This window comes from Panicum virgatum, chromosome 1K (genome assembly GCF_016808335.1).
Source record: "Panicum virgatum strain AP13 chromosome 1K, P.virgatum_v5, whole genome shotgun sequence".
NCBI classification, from domain to species: domain Eukaryota; kingdom Viridiplantae; phylum Streptophyta; class Magnoliopsida; order Poales; family Poaceae; genus Panicum; species Panicum virgatum.
The window spans coordinates 39,982,907-40,006,415 of record NC_053136.1 but is presented as its reverse complement, the minus strand read 5'-3'; the positions used below and the strand labels follow the sequence as shown (position 1 = coordinate 40,006,415).

The following is a 23,509-nucleotide window of genomic DNA, read 5'->3' as shown; positions in this document are numbered from 1 at the left end:
GAGCTACTACACTCGATCCTGTCGCAGAAAGCGCTTCCTGCGCCGCGTATTCATCCTTTTTAATTTCTAAGGCCCGTTTATCATATGGGCCATATTAATAGCGATTAGGTGTATTTACCTTTCAACGTCTCAATTACTGAAGAAGTTACGAGCTCTTCCATCCATTACTTCCCTGCTTGTCGCTGCCTCTCGATTTCTTCCTGTGCTTTGCTTTGCGGCGACAGCAAAGCAATAAGCAAGTTATATATCCATGCTTTTCTTTTCTTTTCTTTTCTTTTCTTTTCTTTCTCAACAAGTATACTCCTACCAACATTCAGTGCATATGTTTAAGTTTCTCGTTAAGTTTTTATTCTGAAATGAGAACGGCATCAACTTATATGCATTGAATACTGATGATGAGTGTAAGCGCCTGTAACGTGAGGATTACAAGAGGCTCGGTAGCACCTTAGGTTCTGAGTTCGACTTTCTGTGTATTCTAGAATTTAATGGTGTTGTGCTTTCAACGGAAGGTGACGTCCCATTGACAGCAAGACGTATGTGGTGACTTTGTCATTCTCAAGGATTTGCCGCTCAATCTTCGAAGATGCTCATAGAGGTAGGATTTGCGTACGTGCGTTTATAGGGGTGAGTGTCCGTGCATCGTAAGTGTCTGAGTTGTAAAGCGTTGCATTGATTCTTATGCAAATTGAATTTGAATAATTCACTTCACACTTTAAAATGTTTACAAACTTGTTCTGAAACTTTTTGAATGTTCAAGAACATTTTAAAAAGTTCTAATGGAATATTATGAAATATTTCCAAACAAATTCTTCAAGAACATTTTAAAAAGTTCAAAAAAAATTTCTAAACATTTCTAGCAATTATCCAGAACATTGTGAGTTGTTCTCAAATATTTTTCACTTCACACTTTGAAATGTTTACAGCTTTTTTGAATGTTCAGGAACATTTTGAAAAGTTCTAAAGGAAACATTCTTAAATGTTTTCAAACAAATTATTCGAGAACATTTTAAAAAGTTCAAAACTTTTTTCTGGACATTTCTGGCAATTATCCAGAACATTGTGAGTTGCTCTCAAACATTTTTCACTTCACACTTTGAAATGTTTACAAACTAGTTTGGAAACTTTTTGAATGTTCAAGAACATTTTAAAAAGTTCTAAGGGAACATTCAAAAATGTTTCCAAATAAAATTTTTAGGAAAATTTTAAAAAATTCAAAACTTTTTTTCGAATATTTCTTGCAATTATCCAGAACATTGACTCCGAAACTCAGAACATTCTGAAATGTTTACTCGCCGAAAGATCAGAAGTTGATACTATAGTAGAAGAATTTAATTCATGGACGGGCAATTAATGGTTGAAGAAAAAGTTGATGATTGCGTCATCGGTTTGCTTGCTTGTGATACTTATAACTGGGCGATAGGCCTGCGTGCAGTTAATGGGTGAAAAAAAACAAAGAGAAAATAAAGAAATAAATAAAGAAAGTAACAAAGAAAGAAAATTAATTAGCCTTTTGGGCTTCAGCTTAATGGGTCTACAATCCGCGCCCTCCCCCTGGCACGTCATGCCCGTCCGCCTGCTTCTGCGACGGAATCGAAACTAATCGCACAAAGCGATAAATAGACACCCCCGAGCTCAAGCAGCGACTCCGGAAGCTCATCTTCAAGTGATTCAGATTCAGATAGCGACTCAGAGAGTGATCCCGACGAGACTGTCAGCCTCCCGGTTCCACAGGCGGTCCTTCCCGTCGAGGAGAACGGAACATCCGTGCGGCCATCGCCGGAACCTGCATCGGAGGTGGTGCAGAGTGGTACGGAACCAGAGAAGCTCCCCACGGCCGCTCTGATCGCCAAGGCGAAGGTCCGCCGGGAGTTGCTGAAGACGGAGAGGGCGGCGCTGCCCGACGAGAGCATCCACCCCCAGGACCTGACGGATCTCTGCATCGCGGAGTACGGGCGTCCCGGCGTCATGCGACAGCTCGGGCTCTTCCTCAAGGCCGACGCGTAGCAGAGCGCTGCAGATGGAGCAGGAGTAGGACTGTAGGATAGCTGTAGTTGTAGCCATGCAGTGATGGTCTGTAACTGACATGTCTGAATCCTGACGTGGTATGTGTTGCTGTGCCAAGCAAGCATGTAACCTGAATCAAGTATCACCTGAGAGCAAATATCTTATCTGATTTTTCCTTACATGTTTTCTGTATTGCACCTTGGTATTGCAAAATCTTACGGTAGAATACTGTGCATTGCTAGCTCAAGAGCCAATAATTAGAGTGAACGAAACTGATTCGATCCAACGACTCGAGGCACATCAGCAGACGCAAGTGACCATTTTTTCTGCCGTTTCCTACGTTGACCAAGGTATGGTTCAACTGTTTCAGAGGCTACATGCACTTGTAGTTTTTACAAGTTTTTAATCACTGATCAGGCACAAAAATATCGTTCTTAACTACCGGTGTTTCTGCAGCGCTCCCTGATGAACGCGATGAATGGCAGTATGGCACTAAAGGTCGGCAGAGGACCTGAATACTTCTGTTTTTTAATTAATCAAACTATGGGGTAGGACGAGCCGGGGCTCACCGGAGCAGACCCGCCAAAGCCACCACGCGTACGAGCGCGGAGGCCTGCATCCCTGAAACACATACGTGCAAAACGAACACCTTCCCAAATTTTGGCTTTCGCTTTCACACAGATGAACAATCACGAATAAAAAAATTGCAAAATTTTAGAGCATGCATGAATCGAAACTCGCCAACTATCTAAATGTTCACTAAATTCTAACACTCTTTGTCATCCATATACATGCATGAAACAAAGATGGATGATCGTCTAGAATGCAAAGCCTTTGCTTTCTCTGGTGACCATATAGACTGCCCTACCTTTTTTGCCATCCACACCGCTACCTCTTTTGTCTCCTGAATCTTTTTTTTTTTTGCACATGAACAGATAAACTATACTACCCAATCATATTTGTTTAGTTCGTGAAAATTTTGGATTTTGATACTGTAGCATTTTTCGTTGTTATTTGGCAATTAATGTCCGATTATGAACTAATTAGGCTTAAAAGATTCGTCTCGTGCTAATCAGCTAGACTGTGTAATTAGTTATTTTTTAACTATATTTAATGCTTCATGCATATGTCCAAATATTCGATGTAACGGGTACTGCAGAAAAAATTTTGGGAACTAAACAGGGCCTATAGTATGCCAAAACCAGCAACCAGAAACAATACAGGAGATACTGCAAAACTTGTACTAACAAATATGCAACTCCACGAGATTGCATATAGATAGGGCATCTAGCAAACTTTTGAAAAAGATGTCACTGTTGCATTCTTTTTGTCAGGGCGCAACCAAAAAAAATCCAAAAATGGAAACAAAGTTTCTGGGCTTTTGTGGTAGGCAAGACCACGCTATTCTCAGCCTTGATTCTACCATTAAGAAAAAACTAGCATAATCCAAAACTGGCATAGCATCCTTCGTTCATGCTACAGTCATTGTCAATGTTAAAAATAACAAGCTAAGATGTTTAGCGCTCAGTTTTTCAGAGGCTAAGAGAAGACTATGGCGGGATATAGCTCCCGCCATAACCTCATTTAGCGGTTTTGCATATTGAGTAATTAAATTCAGAATTTATATGTTCAGAACATTAAATCAAACAGATGTAAGTCACAAGATTCATTACATCATACTTGGGGTTGAGGATGTAGTTGTTGTGGGCGCGCAGGCCGAAGAAGATCCTCACCATCCGGCGGCGGCGCTCTCGAGTCTCGATGCCGGTTGTTCTCCCACTCCTTGGATGAGGGTACCCTCACCAGGGGTCGAGCTCCCCTATGCCACGAAGGGAGCAGAAGCATGAATTTAGCTAGGATTCAAAGAATTTTGAAGATGCTGTTGGTTCCCTATCTTTTGAAATGCTAAATGGTTAGTTAAATAACTAGTTAAATTAGAATTTAGCTAGTCTAATTTGGCTAAGCTCAGATGCTCTAAGCTGTCCACGCAGGCTGAGCTAAACCGTCCCCGGGGGAAAAAAATGGAGAGCCGCAGGAACATCACAAAACTCTCACTGACACTAGGGCCCACAACTGTACGAAGGCCCCACGCGTCGGTAGTGTCCTCAGCTCCTGAACACAAGAAGATACGCTTGCTTTATCTTCTCCTGCTCCGTCGAGTGACGCGCAGCGCCAGGCAGCGTGGCAACATACATGGAGGTGGTGGGCGGCGTGTCGCTGAGACCGCCGTCGGCGCAGGGGCCGGCGCGCATCGGGCAGCTGTCGTCCGTCGACGTGGCCGGGCGCCTCGTCCTCAGGGCGGCGCCGCGGAGGCAGCCGGCGACGGCGAGGCGCGCGTTGGTGGTGGAGGCCCGCGGAGGGAGGAGCTGGTCGGAGCGGCAGATGCTGCAGCAGCGCCGCGCGCCGCAGCTTCCCAAGGTCGAGGACGACGGCAACCCGCGCTTCGTCATCTTCATCCGCACCGCCAATGTCCGTGACCGCCTCCATCCCTCGATCTGTTTCTTCCTAGGAGTAGTAGTCATCTGGTTTCTTGCTGCGAATTCAATGGCACGTGACCGAGGTTTTGTGCCTCCCGCTGCAGGTCTACTTCTGGTACCCGCTCAACGTCATCACCGGCGGCACGACGGCGAAGATCATGCTCGCCGCCAAGGACAACTTCCTCGGCAAGTACATCTACAAGGACACGCTCGCCAGGAACCTCGCTGCCGTCATCTACAAAGTAATCAACGCGATCAGCAGCTCTTTGCTAAATCTTTGATTACCATTTCGTACTTGCACAGACCATGTACAACTGTACAAGGCAACCACACGACCGTGCTAGTAAATAGCAACTGACTGCTTTGACGTGTCTGTCCTTGTTGTTTGTCTGAAAGGATGAGGATGAGATTATCGACACGGCAAAAGCGCAATACCGTGTGCTGAAGACCGAAAATGAGTTCCGATATGGCTACAAAGTTGTGGTAATTTTCTCCTCGAGCCTTAACTACAGAAGCATAAGTTGTTTTCTTGTTTGGTTAAGTTTTGAATTTGTTAATAAGCAGTTAAGCACTCACTTCTCTTTTGCATGAACAGGAGAAGGGGAACATTAGGTCTGCGCTTACGACAAGTAATGTGATCGAAGTATGTTTCCTGAACTTTATCAAGTTCTATCACAATCAAAATCCCAGAACCAGACCCCCACTGTTTTTACGTTTCAATTATGATCTTACTTTAGCCAAGCTAATTTATGAGAGATTTTACTTAATTATTACCTGCATACTACTAGATAGCTCAAGAGTCAAGATAGTGTCTTGGGAAAGTTCTCGTAAAGTTGCATCCAAATCAGTATGGGAATTGCATCTTTGATAGCAAATAATGACATTTTCAGTAAACATGTTCTGAGCATTCTGGCAAGTCATGAAAAATAACACTCCTGATCTCAGCTTCCAAAGAAAGACGAGCTCAAAACTGTGGTTGACAAGGTGAAGGACTTCTTTGGAGACGTAACCGCTGGAGCCAAAGAATCCTTTGCACAGATCACAGGAACTGCTGAAACCAAAGAAGAGGAAGCAGAAGGCAAAGAAGAGAAGTTCCGCTCAAAGAGACGAAAGAAGCAGCGGAAGTCGTCGAAGCAGAGACTCAGTAAGTACATTGAGACTGCTTCAACAATGCAGCATCACTTGTGTAAAAACCCCATCGTCATCCTTTCTGTAGCCATCAGACACCGAGTCTAATCACGTGATCTCCCGTTTACATCTTGCAGAGACGGAGAAATGATTGTCACTCGGCACCAGGGGTTGTCAGACAAGTGAAACACAGGCTGAAGTTTTGCCATCTATGTCCCGGAGTTGCTCTTTAATTTCTCCAGATTTTATTTTACTTTATTTTTGCAAAGAGATACTGTGTAACCTCCTTGCGGCTAACGTGTGATGACTTCTCACTATATCTCACAAAATTCAGTGAAGGTTACAGCTGTATATTGATTTAATTTCTTGGGAGTTGAAAGTTAGTTGTTGTACAGTGCGGATATGAATTGTATCTTATTGCAGTTGGATTCTCTGTGTTACAAATCAAGCACTTTATGTAGGTTAAAAGGGGACCAGTGTCCATAGTATATAAGTCAGTATCTTAACGGAGAATGTAATGCATGGAACCACAAATATGAGACTTGAAATGAAAAACCCCACCACAAAAGTAACGTCAAAGGGGTTGAGCTGCACCTTCCTCATTCTAAAAAAAAAACCCTTGGGATACATGTAGCAAATTCACGCTTAAAACACAAGTTCTCTTAGAAATTTGTTCCTCACACAAGAAGAGCAATGCTCATGTCTTATGAAAGTCGAGGTGGATAAGTTGAGCCACCCTTCCAGTGCAGGAAACATTGGCAGGGCACTGAAGGAGCTCCAACAGAAACAGCAACTCTTACAGGTCAATGACTCGTGAAAGCTTCTGTATGCGGTTCAGCAAGAAGTCCCCTTGCTTGATGGTCGCCTGGTAGAAAGCGTTCCTCTCATCTGGTCGGTTCGTCTCAAGAACGCCAGCAACCTTATCAATCTTGCAGTGAAGCTTCCCAGCTGCAATGAACCGTGACAGTTCCCTACAAGTGAAAGGAAGACCTTATGAATACAATGGCAACAAGAAAAAGAATTAATGCTAGCAGGAATTACAAAGATAGGACCACAGCAGCTGATACAGCACTTACTGGTCTATGAAATCAACAGTCACACCAAAAGCAGCAGCCATTGCTTCCATTGTTACACTCTTGTACGACTCCAAGAATTGTGAGTAGACAACAGTACGCACTTCCCGCATGTAGTAGCGGAAATGAGGCTGAAGATAACGGTCTAACTTGATCTGCTCTGTCAAGCCAGCTGGAAACAATCACAGACCATAGCACTGTCAGATATGAATATAGTGCATAACAATCCTACAATATGAGCTTGGAAAAGTTTTATATATATATATATATATATATATATATCAACTTACAGAATGCAACAAAAAACGACTTGTACTGGCAATTGTATAGGGAATTGAGGAACTCAGAGAGGTGAGGTACTTTGCCGATCACGGCCAGGATTTCTGGCGCATCTACCACCTGTCAAATTTCTTGTTGAGGAAATCATGATATGATGGTAAGGAAACAGAGCAGACAAGATAGAGTTGAATACCTTTTGTTTCAGGGATACACGATCCAGTGTGATAACACTAGTGAGGACTGTATAAAAGATAAATGTATCATATGGGAATAACTCATAAGTTGTGAAAGTCGAAATGGAATCTAAAAATAAGCTGGCAGCTTTCTTGAAGTTTCTGGTTGCCATGCAGTACAAGCCTTCATATACTTTCAATCTGTTCTTCCTCTCCCAGTCACCTCCTTCCTCAAACAAGCTTCAATCAGTAAAAAAACACAGTAAAATATCATGACTGATTACTCTGTGAGCCAATGACAGAATGGAACTTACAAACAAAGAACTTACTTCTTTGCCTTATCAATGGATTTTGAGATGAGATCAAAATCCATGTAGAAAAATCCAATCTGCAAAGTGTGAAACACAAGATCCATCTTTTGGCCAACAGCTACAGTCTTTCCTTCAGTAACTTTGAGTTGTTCCAGAGCCTTTTCCTGAAATAAATCAGTAATGGTTTAAAACCTGTCGCCATAACTAGGGTTTTTGTGAACAAGGACACAGATAATATAGAAGAAAAAGGTCCGTACCTTCTCACCAACCCTTATAAAGTACAAGGATTTGGCAAGATGGGCTTCACGTACTTCACTCTCACCCAAATTCTCCTCAGCATCAGCAATTCTTCATGACAATTTACAAGGACTTTGGTTTCAGAGGAAGAAAACTTGCTTGCAATTTAAATCATTACATACATAGAATGGGAAGACTAAGCAATGCAGAATCGTATAACCACTAAAAGAGACAAAAATCTGCACTGGAACTCTCAGGGTTCTGCTAAAAGTTCTACTTTAGTTTGTTATCATAACTTGCTATTTCTTCACATTGAGATCCTCATCCTAACCTCATTAATACTGATTACTTGGCACAAATTCCAACTTACTTGACTGGTTTTAATTCCTGAACTTAAGGTGTATCAATTGGATCGAACATCAACGGCGCAGAGTGTGGCGTAGTCTCTAGAACCCCTTACTACTCTTCATCAACCCCACTTATACAATTTAACAGAAACACAAAAACCAAAAGCATGTAAATCTATAAATGAGCATGACAGCAGATGCAGGGATATGCAAACCATCTCAGAGATACCAAGTAGAAGTAGATCATAGTGTGGACATAAGTGTTGAACACAACTAGGCACAACTCGTACAAAAGTTGCTAGATTTTTTTTCAACAATCTATTGAAGTGGCACAATATTCCCCTCACCCCAAAGAAGGCCCAATCACAATCCATAAGACCATAACCCACAACTATCCAGTGCAATTCAATGGCAAGTTGTACCGCCTACTTCTAGCATCTAAACTAAGCTAGTCTCATTAGCGAAAGAGCACACAGCACAACCTGAGTTAACATCACCCCCAAAATCATCCACATACACTACACGGTACTAGATGAGTAACCAGCAATTCAACATGGCAACGACAAAAGGAGCCACATCCCGAGCAGAAGACCACGACGAAGCAACTCACTTCTCGTCGAGCTTGCGGATCTCCTCGTCGATCCTCCCACGCATCTCGGCCAGCAGCGCGGCGTCCGGCTCCAGCACGCCCGCGGCGACCAGCGACTCGAACAGCGGCGCCATGTCTGCCGGCTCCACGGAAATCCAAATCACGCGTCAGTCAGGGAGCCGCGCCTCGGAGGAAGAGGGGGGGAGAGGAGAAACGGGGGGGCGGCGGCACCGTACCGTCGGATTTCACGGCGTCGAGGACCTCGGCGCGGAGGGCGACCTTGGAGAGGTCGTCGACAGCGGGGTGGGAGAGAAGGAAGAGCTTGTGGGCCAGCACCAGGTGCCGCTCCTGCTTCCCCTCCTCGCCGGCGCCGCCGTCCATCTCGCCCGCCGCCGGGGGGTCTCGCTTCCGTCCGGTTCGGCAGGCTCTCGCTTCGGTCGCACGGAGAACCAGGTGCTCGCTCGGGTCTGGGGAGATTGCTGGTTCGGGCTGCTGGACTTGGGGATTAGTTATGGATGGAAACGTGGCCCAGTTGTTAGCGGCATCCGACGGCGATAGCCCATGGGCCGGATTTGTCGGGAGCTTCCCTTTCTCTCTTCCGAAAGGAGAAATCATTGACCGCTGCAGTGAAATGGTCTACTTCCCCTATAAAAAAGTAAAAAGAAGAGTGAAATAGACGGTGTGAGCAGAGAAATTCAAAGGAATCTCTCCTGAATAAATATACGTACACGTGTGCTCCTTGTATAATGACACATGCAAAATCAGGAACAAAACTATTTTGCTTCCTCAACTACTCAATTGGTTTTAGAAATGGCCCATCAGCTCTAATTTCAGATTATTTTTATTTTGTCTACCAGTTCTTGAGACCGTTCAAAAATTCCAAGCACAACGATGGAAATTTGATTTGTATTTGTACATTACCAATGAGCCATGTAAAATTGCAATTCAATGGGACGAAAATTATTTGCACCAAACAAAGCTAAAAATTATTTGTATTTGAACGAATATGCTATGCTCCAAACGAGGACAGGATACGAGGGGTTTCCAAGCTTATGAGATTCCAAAGAAAATAGCACCTTGGAACAAGTCATAGTGATTAACAAGTAATAAACATAAACTAAAATTTATGTTTTAGACCAAAGGTATAGATGACCCCAGTTAATGAGTTTTTACTCAGGCCTCGTTCGGGAGCTCTGGATCGCTTCCTGCCCCCAGATCCGATCCAGAACAGGATCCAGTGAACCGAGTGATCCACTCATTCCTGGCCTGGACCGATCCTGCCCCTGAACCAATCCTGCTGGTGCCGTTCGGTTCGACTGCTGGGTCTGGAACCATTCAACAGCAATAGCAGAGCACAACAATGGTTGAGCATTACACATATCCTCTTTTACTGTTTCTGAAATTTTGCTGCTGCCATAGTTGATAAATATAAATTTTGGATTTGATGCAAGTAAAAACATACATTGAGCACATGGTACAAGCACAAGCAGAACGAGTTTTCGCAGAGCGCCGTATTTTCAGAAGTTTTTCCATTGACTTTGCTCGGAACCAAAAGAAAGGGCAACGCAACAGAGCTAACAAATGAAAAGAAGCAACCAAACTACGAACAAATCATGCCTAGCCATCACAAAATGATAAAAATCTAGTCTACTGGCTATGAGGGCTTCATCAAATGCGACAAAGCACTGTAGCTACTTGATGCAGCATATCATTGCCTTCCTCAACCTGCATGAACAAAGATTACAAAGGTTAAATGTTGTTGCTCCAACAAATTTACTTTTCCAGGCATCCTAGATAGATTAAACAAAGAACAAGATTTCGAGCCTGACACATGCATATGAACATAATTTTTTTGGTACTACAACAAGTCAGCTCATTTGTTCTAACACATCACGATATAATTGGCGGTTTTATACTGCAAGCAGGCTAGCTTGTCACAGTCACAATTACAAAAACTAGAACATAAGAATTTCTAGAAATCTATGCCAAGCATGTGCTAAGGTCTTAGAAGATTGACACTTTAGTTAGTATTTACAAACAATAGGACGTACATGCTCACATAATAGCAACTATGTGCTTCAACCATAAACACAAACAATATACTTGAGATATTTCAGTATAGCAATAAAAAGTAAGATGCAAGTAAACTGAATACCAGTTTAACTAGGCTAGAGCTCAAATACCATGGATCAAACTAACAGAAATATTCAGGCATCCATGAATACCAGTTTAACTAGGCTAAAGCTCAAATACCAGGTCTACACAAGCTCACATAACTTAAACACCAAAGGACGGGCAACCCATAATCAGGATATTAATGTGTAATAATCTAATCCCTTGAACTGACTAGCAGAACTTGAGCCAGCCAACTGGGCCACCTGCAATGATAAATAAAATCCCTTGAATTATTTATAAGTGAACATAAAACATTAATAACTCAATTAGTCAGCCAACAATCAATCATTCTCAGAAAAGTAAAAATCACATGTAAAGAAACATAATGTAACGTGGTGAAGCATTCTCAACCCCAACCACTAAACTCCAGTGGCCAGGAGCTGGTTTGCCCCTCTTGATATGTGCAGCTGCTAAACTTACTGCCTTGCATAACTAGCGTGAGGCACCTCGGCCACTGCAAGAATAATAAAACATAATCGCAACTTACAGGTAAGATTTCAAGCGTTAAGAGCTGCATCCATGTTCCAGACACCGGAACAATCTAATCTACATCTTGCTACTGCATCTTCATGGGGTAATGGGGATTATTCGTCATGGCGGAGAAGGCAAGCCAACGAAGGAAAAGAGGAGGGGAGGAAGGGGAGCGGCAGAGGCGGAGGCGGGGGCGGGGGGGGGGGGGGGGCAGCAGCAAGCAAGCAACGGACCGATCTGAAGGACGGTGGCTAGGACGGCGCCGGCGCCACCCCCGCCGCGCACGAAGACCCAGGCACTGAGCGCGCTGGCGAGGAGTGCCCCTATGAATCCGGCCCCCGCGCCCAGCGAGGCTGCACTCCCATCACCGGCAAGATCCCATGGCGGAGACGGCGTGGCTTCACAGCAGCGGCAAGATCCGAGAACCCTAGAGGAGGGAGAGAGGAGGAGGACGAAGGGGAGAGCGAGGGGATCACCGGCGAGAAAGGAGGTCGCGCCGTCATCACCTCACCGCCGCTGTGAAGCCACGCAGTCTCCTCGCCCGCCTAGCCGTTGCCTCGCACACCACCAGTCGTGCCGGCGTCGCCTCCCTCGTGCATGGAGCCGGATTGGAGCCGGAGGGTAGGACTCCTGGCTCCAATCCAGGCCGTTTCCAACGGGGGAGGAGCAAAACCGGGCCGGCTTCCTTCCCGGACCAGGTCGAACCGAACAGCTGTTCCAGGTCAGACCTGACTTCGAGTCGGGCCAGGCCGATCCGGCCGGAACGGGCCCGTTACAGTCTTGACATAGCAGAAAGTAATAACTCCACATCAGCACGCAGGAACTCCACACTAACTAAACCCTGAACTTTCCAAATATAGCAGAAAGGAGAGCATCAGCAAGACTGCTACATAACGATTTAATCTGACAAAATCCTGTCACCCATCTCGGTTTCAAGCCTAAAGCATCCTTCGAAACCTTCTGAGCACTCTCGGCACCATCATTATTTTCGGGTTGACACCGCTCTAAGCTCAATAAGTTTCCAGTGTACACTCCAATTGCACAACAACGGCTCGTGTCTGCTACAACCGAGACAGTGTTTGTTGGGTCGTGAATTTCCAACGTTTGCAGACCTCGTCTTCCATGAATGACCACGACTATCCTCCCATCGTCTAACACAACCAAGGGCCAAAAATACGCGTACGCTCGCTCAATCCGTATGCTGTATCTCTCAACCCAGAGGCCCTTCTCAGCGTCCATGAGGAACCAGAGGTCCATATTGGGAGATGGGCCATGAACAACAACCAATGAGCCATTTAGGTTGGCCAGTGAAACCCGTGCTCGCCGATCGACGTGCGAGGGCGTGACCTTCCGGAGCGCCTTGCACTCCGCTCCGCCCGCGACCTGCCCGAACAGGATCTTGCCGCCGTCGCAGTCGAAGGCTGGTGTCGGAAGAGTAGCAGTTGTAACCGGCAATGATGAGCGGCGGCGCCCGGGCGGCGTGGGCGGCCGCGAAGTCCGGGTCGGAGAGGAGCGAGCGCCAGAGCCGGCACACGGCGCGCAGGCGGCAGAGCGATTTGGCAGGGAGGCGCACAAGGATCTCGTATACGGCGTCCAGGGGCAGATCGCCGGCGTTGCAGAGCTTCGGCGTCGCCATCCCTGATCGATCGAGACACAGAAAAAAGAAAAGAAAACGTACGTTATTTTCCGATCTGCTACGGTCGGTGGTGAGATGGTCGCAGCAGGATATAGGATAAAGCAGGTCGGGACGAGATGCCCAAGCCCTTGCCCAGGATTGGAATCGTGATGGTCGCTGCGCCGCACGGAAGTTCGGCGGGAGTTGAAGGCCTTGCGGGGGAAGGCGCTGCCGAGACTCGAAAGGTACTATGTGTTGGCCGTGTAAGGATCGGGCAGCTGGTCTTCGACTCCCAGTCAACTCGATTTCAACTATTCTCGCCATCTTCTAGAATATGACGTCAGTCACGTCACCAGCTCTAGATGAGGGCGAGCCGAGAGCGGGCAAGCATAAAGCATCGCGGCCTCTGTCTGCGCTGTTGCGCGCGCTCGCGTTGCCGCTCGGCAGTGCGCCAGCGTTCCGTCGAATGGTCTGTGCGCTCCGATGAGGGCGCCGCGCGCGGGGTGCGGCTGCGTCCACGCCGGACGCGCGCGGCGCCATGGTGGAGGGAGAAGTCGGCGGCGGTGACGTTCGACGCGCGCGCGGGCGGACGGGGCGGTGGCTTCCTGCCGGTGTCGGGTTTCTTGGAAGGAGGGGTGCGGACGTGTGGTGAGGTGGGCCGTCGTCGCCGGAACTTCAGAGTCGGGCGGCATGGCGCTTTCTTGCTTGATCTTCAGAGTGAAGTGAGCCGTCGCCACTTCCGAGTGTGAGCCATCTTTGAAACAATATGGTTTGATTGCCGTGCTTCTCTTCAGTCATCGGAAGGATAATTCATAATTCTGTGCCTCGTGCATTGGTAGAAGATGAACAAATATTGGAAATAAAAGTAAAGCTCCGAATGAAAACTGCTCAATCAAACAAGGGTTATTCAGATGCCATGTAACTTTCCCTTAGGAAATTCAGACAAGGATTATTCAGATGCCATGTAACCGGTTACTCGAGTCATTAGAGCTGTGACGATGAATCTGCACTTCTGGGCTCTTGGAGCTAAAGCTCAAGATGTATCCATCATTCTATGGTGGGAGAATTTCTGAAGTAATGTAAACTGATTTGATGTAACTTTGACAATCTTGGAAGCACGGTTACACCTACAAAAATCAACCACCACTGTTACGACTACAAAATCTGTTTATACGCTTTGGCCGAAGCTGTGTTGCTCCCTGCAGAGGCTGCAGCCTAATACAAATGCGTATTACTTGCCTGACAGTTCTTTTTTTTTCTGTAAATGATTTAGTATTGGTTTGCCATATCCGGCCCATGGGAATCTCCTAGCTGTGTCCCTCATGCATCCTAGCTGCTATAATCCCAGATTGTTGTAGCAAAAGGAGGATTTCCCCTGATCAAAGCTACTGTTCGAATCTAGTGTTCGATTTCACCTACTCTGCTGCAATATCAGCGAGGAGAAGAAGACCAGAATCAAGCAGCAGCGGTAGCAAGAAGGTGGGAGTGTGTAGGGCGTGCACCTCGTTCGACGCGTGATAGATGCGGGGAAAGGGTAGTGCACATCCTCGTCTCCGCGCTCTTCTCCTTCAGTGCAACCCCGCCGCCACGCGCTTGCCGCCGACCTCATCGCCGGCGGCCTCCTCCACGAGCTGAGATGTGTTCAGGAGGGTCTTCTAAGAGAAGAACGAAGCGCATCCGATTTTCCCGGAAGCAATCGCGGCTTTCCGGCCGGATCAAACCAGCACCGGATCGGGAGCTCGCCGGACGCCGGCGAAGCAGCGCCGCGGGATCGCGCCGTGACGAGAGCCGAGAGCGCGGGAGCTCTGTCCGCTTCGCTCGAGTCCGCATCGGATGTATCCTGGCCGTCGGATGCTGAATGGACGGTCCTCGGCTGCCCTGGGGGTGGACGGTAAATGAAATACCGTCCACCCCCCTGACCACTGTAGGCGGCGGCGAGTCCACCCGCCGGCGAGCCGAGAGCCGGCAAGCGAGGCCAGGAAGAGGGAAATGCTCCGGAGCAAATGCTAAGAGCGCCGTCGAGGCACCCGCCGCCACCGTCACCAAGAGAGCAACGTTGCCTCTGCCTGCCCGGTGCGCGCGCGCAGTGCCGCTTCGCAGTGCGCCAGGCAGGCACACCTGCCGGTGGCCGGCCGCCATGGCGTAGCGTCGCACGGTGCGTGTGCTCGGAGTGGCGCGCTCCACGCGGGAACTCGGCGGCATCGGCATCGGGCGCGGCGCCGTGGTGGAGGGAGAAGTTGGCCGCGGGGGGGCGGCGGTCACGTTGGACGCGCTGGTGGACATGGGCGGTGGCTGCCTGCTGGTGTCAGGTCTCTTGGAAGGAGGGAGTGTGGACGTGCGGTGAGGTGGGCCGTCGCCGCCGGGCGTGTCGGCGCCGTGACGAGGTGCGACGCGATGCAGAGCGCGGCGGCGCCGGAACTTCAGGGTCTGGGCCTGGCGGCATGGCGCTTTCTTCCTCTCATCCGCTTCGTCAGGATGAAGTAGGCCATTGCCAATTCATATGTAAAGCCATCTTGGAAACGATATGGTCGATTCATGCGCTTCTCTTCTGTGATTCTGTCATCGCAAGGATAATTCTGTGCCTCGTGCAATGGCCTGGTAGAAACTGAACAAATCTACTCCATGCTAGGGAACAAAACTACAAAAGAAACATCATCTTAAATTTTCAGTTAAGGCATGCCTCGTCAGCGGTAATAGCTAGTAAAAATCTTGAAGATATTTCGAAGAAACAAAAATCAAAGGTGCTCAGTCAGACATGGACCATTCAGTGTGGTGCAACTCTGAATATTCCCTCAGGAAATAATGCAGGAAGAAAACGCTCGAGAAGTCCTCTCTGCACTGCAGTATTGGATATCACCCAATGCATGTACTGGGTATCACAAATTCTTCAAAGCTAGTTTAGAGCAGCAGTGCTCCATTAACACTCTCTCTTCCAAAGTTACAATTGACAAGTATGCTCACATCTGAACCAGAAATATGCGCGACTCGAGTGTGGCTCACAAGCTTATAAATGCATAAAGCACCCAGCTCAGGAAGCATAACGAAAGCACGAGAAACCATTTACAATATTAGGAGGAGACGAGTAGAGGATTGTCGGAATGCGAGCTTGTACTGAACAGCCCTAACTGGGGCATGCATGCAGTATATGACACCCAACGCAGATGTGACTGGCTTACTGTTTTGAATCAAGAACAACAATGCAATAGCACTGCGAAGTTTGATCCACAAAAATTGACAAGTTCATGTCTACCTGTAGCGTGAACACTGTGCTACAGAAGCAGCACATGAACAACTAATACAACCAGGAAGCTAGGCCTACTCCATAGCCAGAATTTGCTATGTGATTTCTGTACAACAACAGGATACATCCATACACTACTTCATCACGTTTCCAAACGGTATGATGATGCTATCAAGCTTAGTAGGTAGGCCTCTGCCGGTCTTGGAGTGATCTGCAGATTCCAGAGCGCGCGATGTCTGAAGAGCCATCTCGGAATGGAGCCGCAGGCAGGTCATGGCCATCTACAGAGTCAAACATGAAAATAAAACAATTAGCAACAGCAATAATGGTAGCATATCCAACTTATATCACTAGTAAATTGGTTTCTATATACAGATCGCTCGATGTGTACTATTTTGGGATGATTGGCCATCAAGGTTACCGAAGTATACAAATTCTTTTCTGCGGACTAGAATGGAAGGCCATAGTGTTCGAATTCAACGCATCATGTTCTTAGGCTTTATTGGGATAAAAAGGGAATTAACCCACCATTGACCTATATACCAAGGAGCAGAGCCACATAAAAAATATATAGAGAGAGATACAGATATAGGTGATATATAACTTATCCCAGTAATGATCACAGTACTTACTGATGTACATTCGGTATCAGGATCAGCTTCGGCAACTTGAAGAGCGAATGTGCGTATCCACTCTAAGCCAGTAGAAATGTCGTGGTTGCCTTCAATGAGAGATGATGCCACATACGATGGATGCAAAGATATCAATATGCAAGAGGCCGCAAACAACACGGACCTTCTGACATATGCTTCAGCATGTTGTGAAACATCTCTGTAGAAAAAGAGTTCAAATCAAAATTAGAAAAAAAAGCAAACAAGTTCCTCAATGTGTAAATATTTCTTCTTCTGGTCAATACCTTGATCTTATCAAGTCAAGAAGAGCAGGAGCAAGAGCTGATGCTTCTGGATGCATGGCCACACACTTCATACAGACACCAAGCATGTATATCAATTTACCGAGGACAACAAAGTCCCGATTGAGCAAGTCGACACCGTGTGACCTTTTGTCATATCCTTGCATCACAGGGAGCATAAAAGCAGCGGCATACAAAGGAAATCTATTTTTAGTCCACTCAACCTGCAAGTCTTTCGCTTTTCCGAGACCCCATTTACGAGATTTACCTGATTTAACCTGACCAGGTCTAGATGGAACTTCTCTTTCATAGCGGTGTGACCAACTTAAAAGCGTTCCTGGTTCGGAGACCTCTCTCCAAGGGCCTGCCCCAGAAGGTCCCCTATTACTTGGAACCAGCCAAGAGGGTGAGTTGTCAGTAATCAAGTTACCGCGCCGCTGTTCTGTCTTCAGAATTTTAGTTTCTGCAAGCTCCTGTGCTGCCTCAGTCATAACATCAATAATCAAAATGCGCTGACTAATATCCACACTAGATGAATATAGTAATTTTGTCAGAACATCTAGTGATTCAAATGGGCAGGTTACCAGCAAGGCAATCAATGCCTTCTGTCTTTTTTCTTCAGCTGAATCTTCCTCTCCTTCCATTGCCAAATCAGAACAGCGAACATGCACCAGTGCTCTAACAAGATCACCTGAGTTGTGGCATAGTTCATCAGGTGATGCTCTCACAAGCTTTTCAGCAGAACTAAGAGCATTTTCAACCTTGGGCACAGAAAATAAAGAAAGATCAGGATTTTGCGATATTTTCTTTCAAAATAATTGATAATATTAATTGGGAACTTACACCATCTGGATCATCAGGTTTTCTTAGTGCTGCTGCAAGATCACTCAGGTGGCTGAATTTCTTTTGCAAATCTGTGTCATCATCTGACAGATCATATGGCTCCAGGGATGAATCACTAGATGCATCAATGTTCATGCTGTCCTCATCACATTCTTCCTCCTCAAATTGCCCATTCACAACAGTATCAGACATTTGATCACGATCTACTGATTTGATCTCTACAATTTTTGCTCTGACATCTGGAACATCAGATTTGATTGCTTTTGCCTTTTTCTCACCAGCATTTCTCTTGTTCTCACGTGATTTTGGCTTATTTTCAGAATCTACAGCATGTAAAGGGGCTTTGATCTCCTTTGAAGAGAGAACCCCAAACTCCCAATCAACATTTTCACAACAATTGTCATCAAGGTACAGAGGATTTTTTGGATCAACAACTTTAGAAAATGTTAATGCAACTGCACTAGCCATCTTCCGTATTAACTCAATTGGGCTCTCCAACCTGCCTATAGTAACAAACTAACATTCAGCAAGGAGATATTATGGTTATTCACATCATGTTCTGCTAAAGGACTAAGGTAATGTACAGGGGGGAACTCACAGCTTACTCCTTGAAGAATAGAATTTAATACATCTTTAGTTGTTTCTAATTCTTTTTTTGTAAGCTTTTCTAAACATAACCCAATTGCTGCAGTGATATCTGCATTTCTTAAGGAGAACAATGCAAAATAATAACCTGCTTCAGAAAAATGAAACAACTTAATTTTCAGAGGCTCAAAGGATACAAGCTTGTTGCTCCACTGAATATGACTGAACAAACTCTTTCCTGGACCAAATACCAACCAAACTTTGCAAAGTACCAAAGAAGTCAGGTATCCTTTGCATCAGAGTTTCTGTTGCTGAATTTGGTGGGCATTCAAAGACAGCATAGTGAAGAATCCATCTCAGGCAGCACAAAGGAAATGTTTTCCAGAGCAAAAATTTGTCAACAAACATTGACCTGAAGTAATATGAGATAAATTACATGATGAAGGAAAAGAAAGAAAAACATAGAAATACTATGCAAATTGAGCAAATGCTAAAGTTTCCTAAGGCATGGAATTTGTACATTGAATGGTAATGTAGAGGTAGGATGTATGCATGAAACATAGTCCTTCATAGTAATATGGATCTGAACAATAATTCACATTGAAATCCACAAACTGAAAAGGTAATTATGTGACAGGTGCTGACATGAGACCCAAAACATAAACACTGATTTGAAAAATGATGATGGGATACTCAAAATAAAATCCCCCGATATTCATCACAAACTTCATATCAGAGGGCAACTCCACAAGGTTTCATAATACACAGTGAGTGGAAAGATGAATAGTTCATCACAAACTTCATCTCAGAGGGCAACTCCACAAGGTTTCATAATACACAGTGAGTGGAAAGATGAATAGTTGCAGTGAGAATTTGCAGAGCAATGGCGACAAAAAGAAGAACAAATTGCCCTCTTAGTTGCCAAATTGGATATTGGGAACTAACTATTGGCCGAAATCCGAAGAAGACTTTTGAAGTAACCTTCGCTTTACAAACCAATATAGCATACATGCCACATATGCAGGTGAACTGGAAAAAAAAATTGTTAAGCTACCACAAGATGCACTTCCGTGTTGCATAGAAAGGCGGGTCCTATCTCACCTCATAACAGTTAAACGCTTGAAGCTCTGATTAAAGAGGGTCCACAGAATCCAATAAGCCTCTTCATCACTTATATGTTGTGATGCAAGCTGACGCAACAATTCTTCTGTTAACCTTTCAATAGAATGTTGATCTCTCATTGCTTCAACCACATTGAACCAAAATTTAGACTGGGAAACATGCTGCATCATCTCAGGACTTATGGCCTTATGATCTGATGGCACACATCTGTGTAGGTGATTGCGGATCCTAGGAATCAATTCAGCAACTAAAATGCCTGAAATCCACAATATATTATCAGACATACAAACAAATGACTGATGCCTCATGACAGTGGTAGCAAACAAATAGCACAAAGCTTAAAGTGTACAAACTGCACGCTAAAGAATCAAACAGCTCTAAGTCACAGAACAATCAAAACATCAAAGTGGGCTTTGAGGGATTAATTCAAAACATCAAAGTGGGCTTTGAGGGATTAATTCTCACCAGTAGACCCACGACGACTAACACGAGATAGCACTTCACCCACAAAGAGTAATACAGAACTCAAGGCACAAAGTTCAGTAGCATCTTTGTCAGCAGCCAATTGTACAGTTGCTGTTTCTGCTTCAACAAGAAGTTGGCTGACAACATCCTTGAAAAATGAACTTGTTTTTTGTTAAGGATTTACAATTTCAAGAACAAATGAGAAGGAAAAAAAATGAGTGTGGAGACAGCAAACTGCAGAAATAAATGGCAGAAGAAATATGAATCAATTCTTTAACTATGATCTTTGACCCGGGCGCAACATACCACAAAGAAGAAATTTGGCAAGAAAGAATATCAGGTTAACTGTCTAGTAAATTATAAGATACTCCATAGTGAAAAAGGATACGTTGATGCAAGTGCACCTGAAGCTCCCAATCTTGCTTTATCTGGAACAGATGCAAGTAGTTGTGCAACTCTTGAAACGAGCATTGTTTTATCTGGCTTGAGAACATCATTACCATGCTTATTACAAGTACTCCGCAAGGATTTGGGAAACCCCATTATTATCAAGCAAGCATAGAATCAGTAGCCTGAAATGGAAAAATCTCTTTAAGTAACAATTCTAAATTCAAATATAGTTATCAGCAGGGGCGAAACTACGTTCACTTACCATGGTGCACGTGCACCAGAGTAACACAAAACTTACTTGGAACTTATCCAATTTTTACCAGCTACAGTGTACTAGTTTTCCTTTAAACATTAGAGTGTGCACCAGGGTCATTTTTAACATGGTTTCGCCCCTGGTTATCAGGTGAGAGCAAAAGGAAGATCCCACATGGAATTAAAACTTCCAGGTTCCAAGATAAGAAGCAATAATCACTAGTTAAAGATAAGATGAAAATGTGCCCCTGTTGCTTTTGCAATAACCAGAACGAACAACAGTGCATATATAAACACCCACAGGCTAAATGTGACAAAGGCATGACGCAGTGAAGTTCATAAAGATGAACAATGAAACAAGATTTTCGGTGTAATTTCTCAGAGTTGAACAGATTACAACTCTGGTAGGCTGCAAGTGATCAGTTTATGAATACCACCTTTCAAGGTTCAAGCAAAAAGCCCGATGGTCCTCCTTAGAATCTTCTTTTTCAGATAATGCTGGAACAAGAGCTTGAATCACTTCAGTTGGAGGTCCTTTGACAAAAAATGAATCATAAATTTCATTTCTTGCAGAAGCATGAACCTTCCGTAACCACTTCACAGCAACAGCTGATAGACCAAAGTGGCGGAATGATTAGAGTGCCAAAAATGCTTAAGAGTAACAGGTGGCAGCATGCTTAGTAACAGCATACAGTGATAAGTTTGATGAGTACACTTACTGCCAAGCAATATTTTAGACATAGTAGGAAACGCTGGACCATGATAAAAGGCACACCTCCAAGACTCCCTTTCATCATTGCTGAGGTTTACAGCTTCAATAATCTGAAAGGAAAATAAACAAAATAAATCCTCCATGCTATACCATGGTTCTGAACTCCAATTTTCTGAAACACACAGAAAGAAGTACATGTATTTGAAAATATTCACTACATTATATCCCAAATTTATAACTCAGTGCACTGTCATGAATGTTTATCACTAGACAAAGGTCCCAACAATTCCATAAATGTGCACTGCTAACTTCTCACCTAAGTGGTCTCAGTAATATTTTGTGTGATAACCCCTTCTGGAATCACTCATGTAATAAGGATACAAATGCTTATCAACCAAAAGATCTTGCGGCACATTTAACCTAGTTCAATGCTAAGCTACTTCTTCTTTCCAGAATACAATTTCTCTTACCTCAGCTGCATATATGGATCTTATTAATCAAAATATAAAGCCAATGTTCTTATGCGCTAATAGTTGCAGATTTTATTTTGGCATGCTATCCCATGCAACTTGCAAGCCAAAACAGACTTCCTGTAAGCCCAGATCCCTTCCATCAATAAAAATTCATATATGTCACACAATACTGAAAAATATCGTAAATATCTCAAAATTTCGCTCAAATGAATGAAATTATTAAAGCTGCCTTCAAACTATAAGAGTCACCTGGGTTCTGAAGGGTTCCTCGACGGTACCTGCAGGCAAGATGGCGCACGGGAGCAACACGAGTTGAGACCAGAAGTGGTACGAATGAGAGATTTGACGATAGGTCTGTGGATTAGGGCTCGGGCCTCACCGGCAACGGCGGCAGAGTCGACGGGGAAGAGGAGGGCAGCGACAGCGTGGATCGCGCGGACCACCTCGCCGGCACTCGCCGCGGCGGCAATTGCGTCGGCTGCCTCTGCAACCTTGCCTAGCGCTAGGGCTTCGAGGCTTGTCTCTCCATCGCCGCCGGATGAGGAGGGCGCGGAGTTGCTTCGCGTGCTCGCCATGCCCTTTCGAACACACGAGAGTCTACGGAAGTGGTTCGAGAGAGGTTAAGCCAAGGGGTTTTGTGCGAAGATTTGTTTGGCATACGTGTTTGAAATACACAAATTTCAAGTTACGAAGTACAGTATCCGCTAGAAATCCATTCTTATTACTTTTAGCATGTATATAATTTTGTTAGGATTTATCCAAATTTTATATATATCTAAATAATGGACAAGAGAGTAAAACTCGCAAAACTGTGTCACCAAGCAATTTTATCATAATTCTAAATTTTATATCATCTTATCACACAACTAAGGTCCGTTTGGATACTTCATTGGATTTTAGAATCTTTGATTTTGGATAGATATGCAAAATTTATATTATAATTAAATTTAAATAGTGTTGTTTGCATCATTGGATTCTATAATCAGATGTTATAGATTTTGATTCATATATCTCTTCTTTATCCTTGGCATTTCTTTTTCTTTTTTTCTACTATAATAATTGATTACTACTAGTTGCCGCATCAAACAGAGACCACACCGGCGCATTTTGGTTCTTGCCTGGATGGGGACGGCCGGACGGGTCGCCCTCGCCCTCGCGCCTAGCCGTGCACGCGAGGGGACGAGCGCCTGGCCAAGGAGATGCTGGACGGGCGCCTCTGCGGAATCGCGGGGAATGGCGCTGCCGGGCTTGGCGGGACGGGCGGTGAAGGCCGGCGCGGACGAGCGGTGGGGAGGGGCGCCGAGCGCCGGCAGCGAAGAACGGCGAGGAGGGCGGAGACCGCTGGCGGGGACGGCCCGCACTCGGGCAACGGGCAGCGGCGGCAGCCGGTGCAGGGAGGGGCGGAGACGGTCGGCGCTGGGGGGGGGGGGGGGGGGGGGGGGGAGGAGCGGCGGCGGCGGCGCACTGTACGGGCAGGGAGTAGACTGTTAGGAAGCCTGACAGATTTTAGCTTCGGATTCCTATAATCTGATGGCTTCCGAACGGGGCATAAACTTTTTGTGATATTTTTTCTCAGATCTATTATTTGACAACCAGAGACCACCTATATTTTATAGAGTGAGAAGCAACTACGT

The 23,509-nt window shown here is 45.3% G+C and overlaps 2 protein-coding genes and 1 pseudogene across 3 annotated transcripts; 1 reads left to right on the top strand and 2 right to left on the bottom strand.

The window, feature by feature from the left end:
• The first annotated feature begins 4,105 nt into the window (after positions 1 to 4,105).
• On the top strand, positions 4,106 to 6,040 carry LOC120707475 (protein HHL1, chloroplastic-like). The gene is made up of 6 exons (XM_039992384.1): positions 4,106 to 4,473; positions 4,586 to 4,723; positions 4,878 to 4,964; positions 5,077 to 5,124; positions 5,427 to 5,625; positions 5,747 to 6,040. Exons 1-6 carry the CDS (start codon positions 4,198 to 4,200, stop codon positions 5,758 to 5,760), a joined length of 762 nt encoding a protein of 253 aa, XP_039848318.1. The 5' UTR covers positions 4,106 to 4,197; the 3' UTR covers positions 5,761 to 6,040.
• Positions 6,041 to 6,067: 27 nt separating this feature from the next.
• On the bottom strand, positions 6,068 to 9,103 carry LOC120707467 (26S proteasome non-ATPase regulatory subunit 6-like). The gene is made up of 8 exons (XM_039992373.1): positions 8,855 to 9,103; positions 8,640 to 8,754; positions 7,703 to 7,793; positions 7,464 to 7,609; positions 7,155 to 7,374; positions 6,973 to 7,081; positions 6,686 to 6,854; positions 6,068 to 6,580 (listed from the first exon to the last, which is right to left on the bottom strand). Exons 1-8 carry the CDS (start codon positions 8,997 to 8,999, stop codon positions 6,406 to 6,408), a joined length of 1,170 nt encoding a protein of 389 aa, XP_039848307.1. The 5' UTR covers positions 9,000 to 9,103; the 3' UTR covers positions 6,068 to 6,405.
• Positions 9,104 to 15,969: 6,866 nt separating this feature from the next.
• LOC120707457 lies at positions 15,970 to 22,490 on the bottom strand (annotated as a pseudogene). Its single transcript, XR_005689007.1, has 13 exons — positions 22,255 to 22,490; positions 22,125 to 22,153; positions 21,410 to 21,512; positions 21,128 to 21,299; positions 20,437 to 20,620; positions 20,049 to 20,209; positions 19,563 to 19,839; positions 18,659 to 18,873; positions 18,475 to 18,573; positions 17,877 to 18,379; positions 17,037 to 17,794; positions 16,753 to 16,951; positions 15,970 to 16,401 (listed from the first exon to the last, which is right to left on the bottom strand). The product of XR_005689007.1 is annotated as a telomere length regulation protein TEL2 homolog (transcript).
• Between the last annotated feature and the right edge of the window lie 1,019 nt (positions 22,491 to 23,509).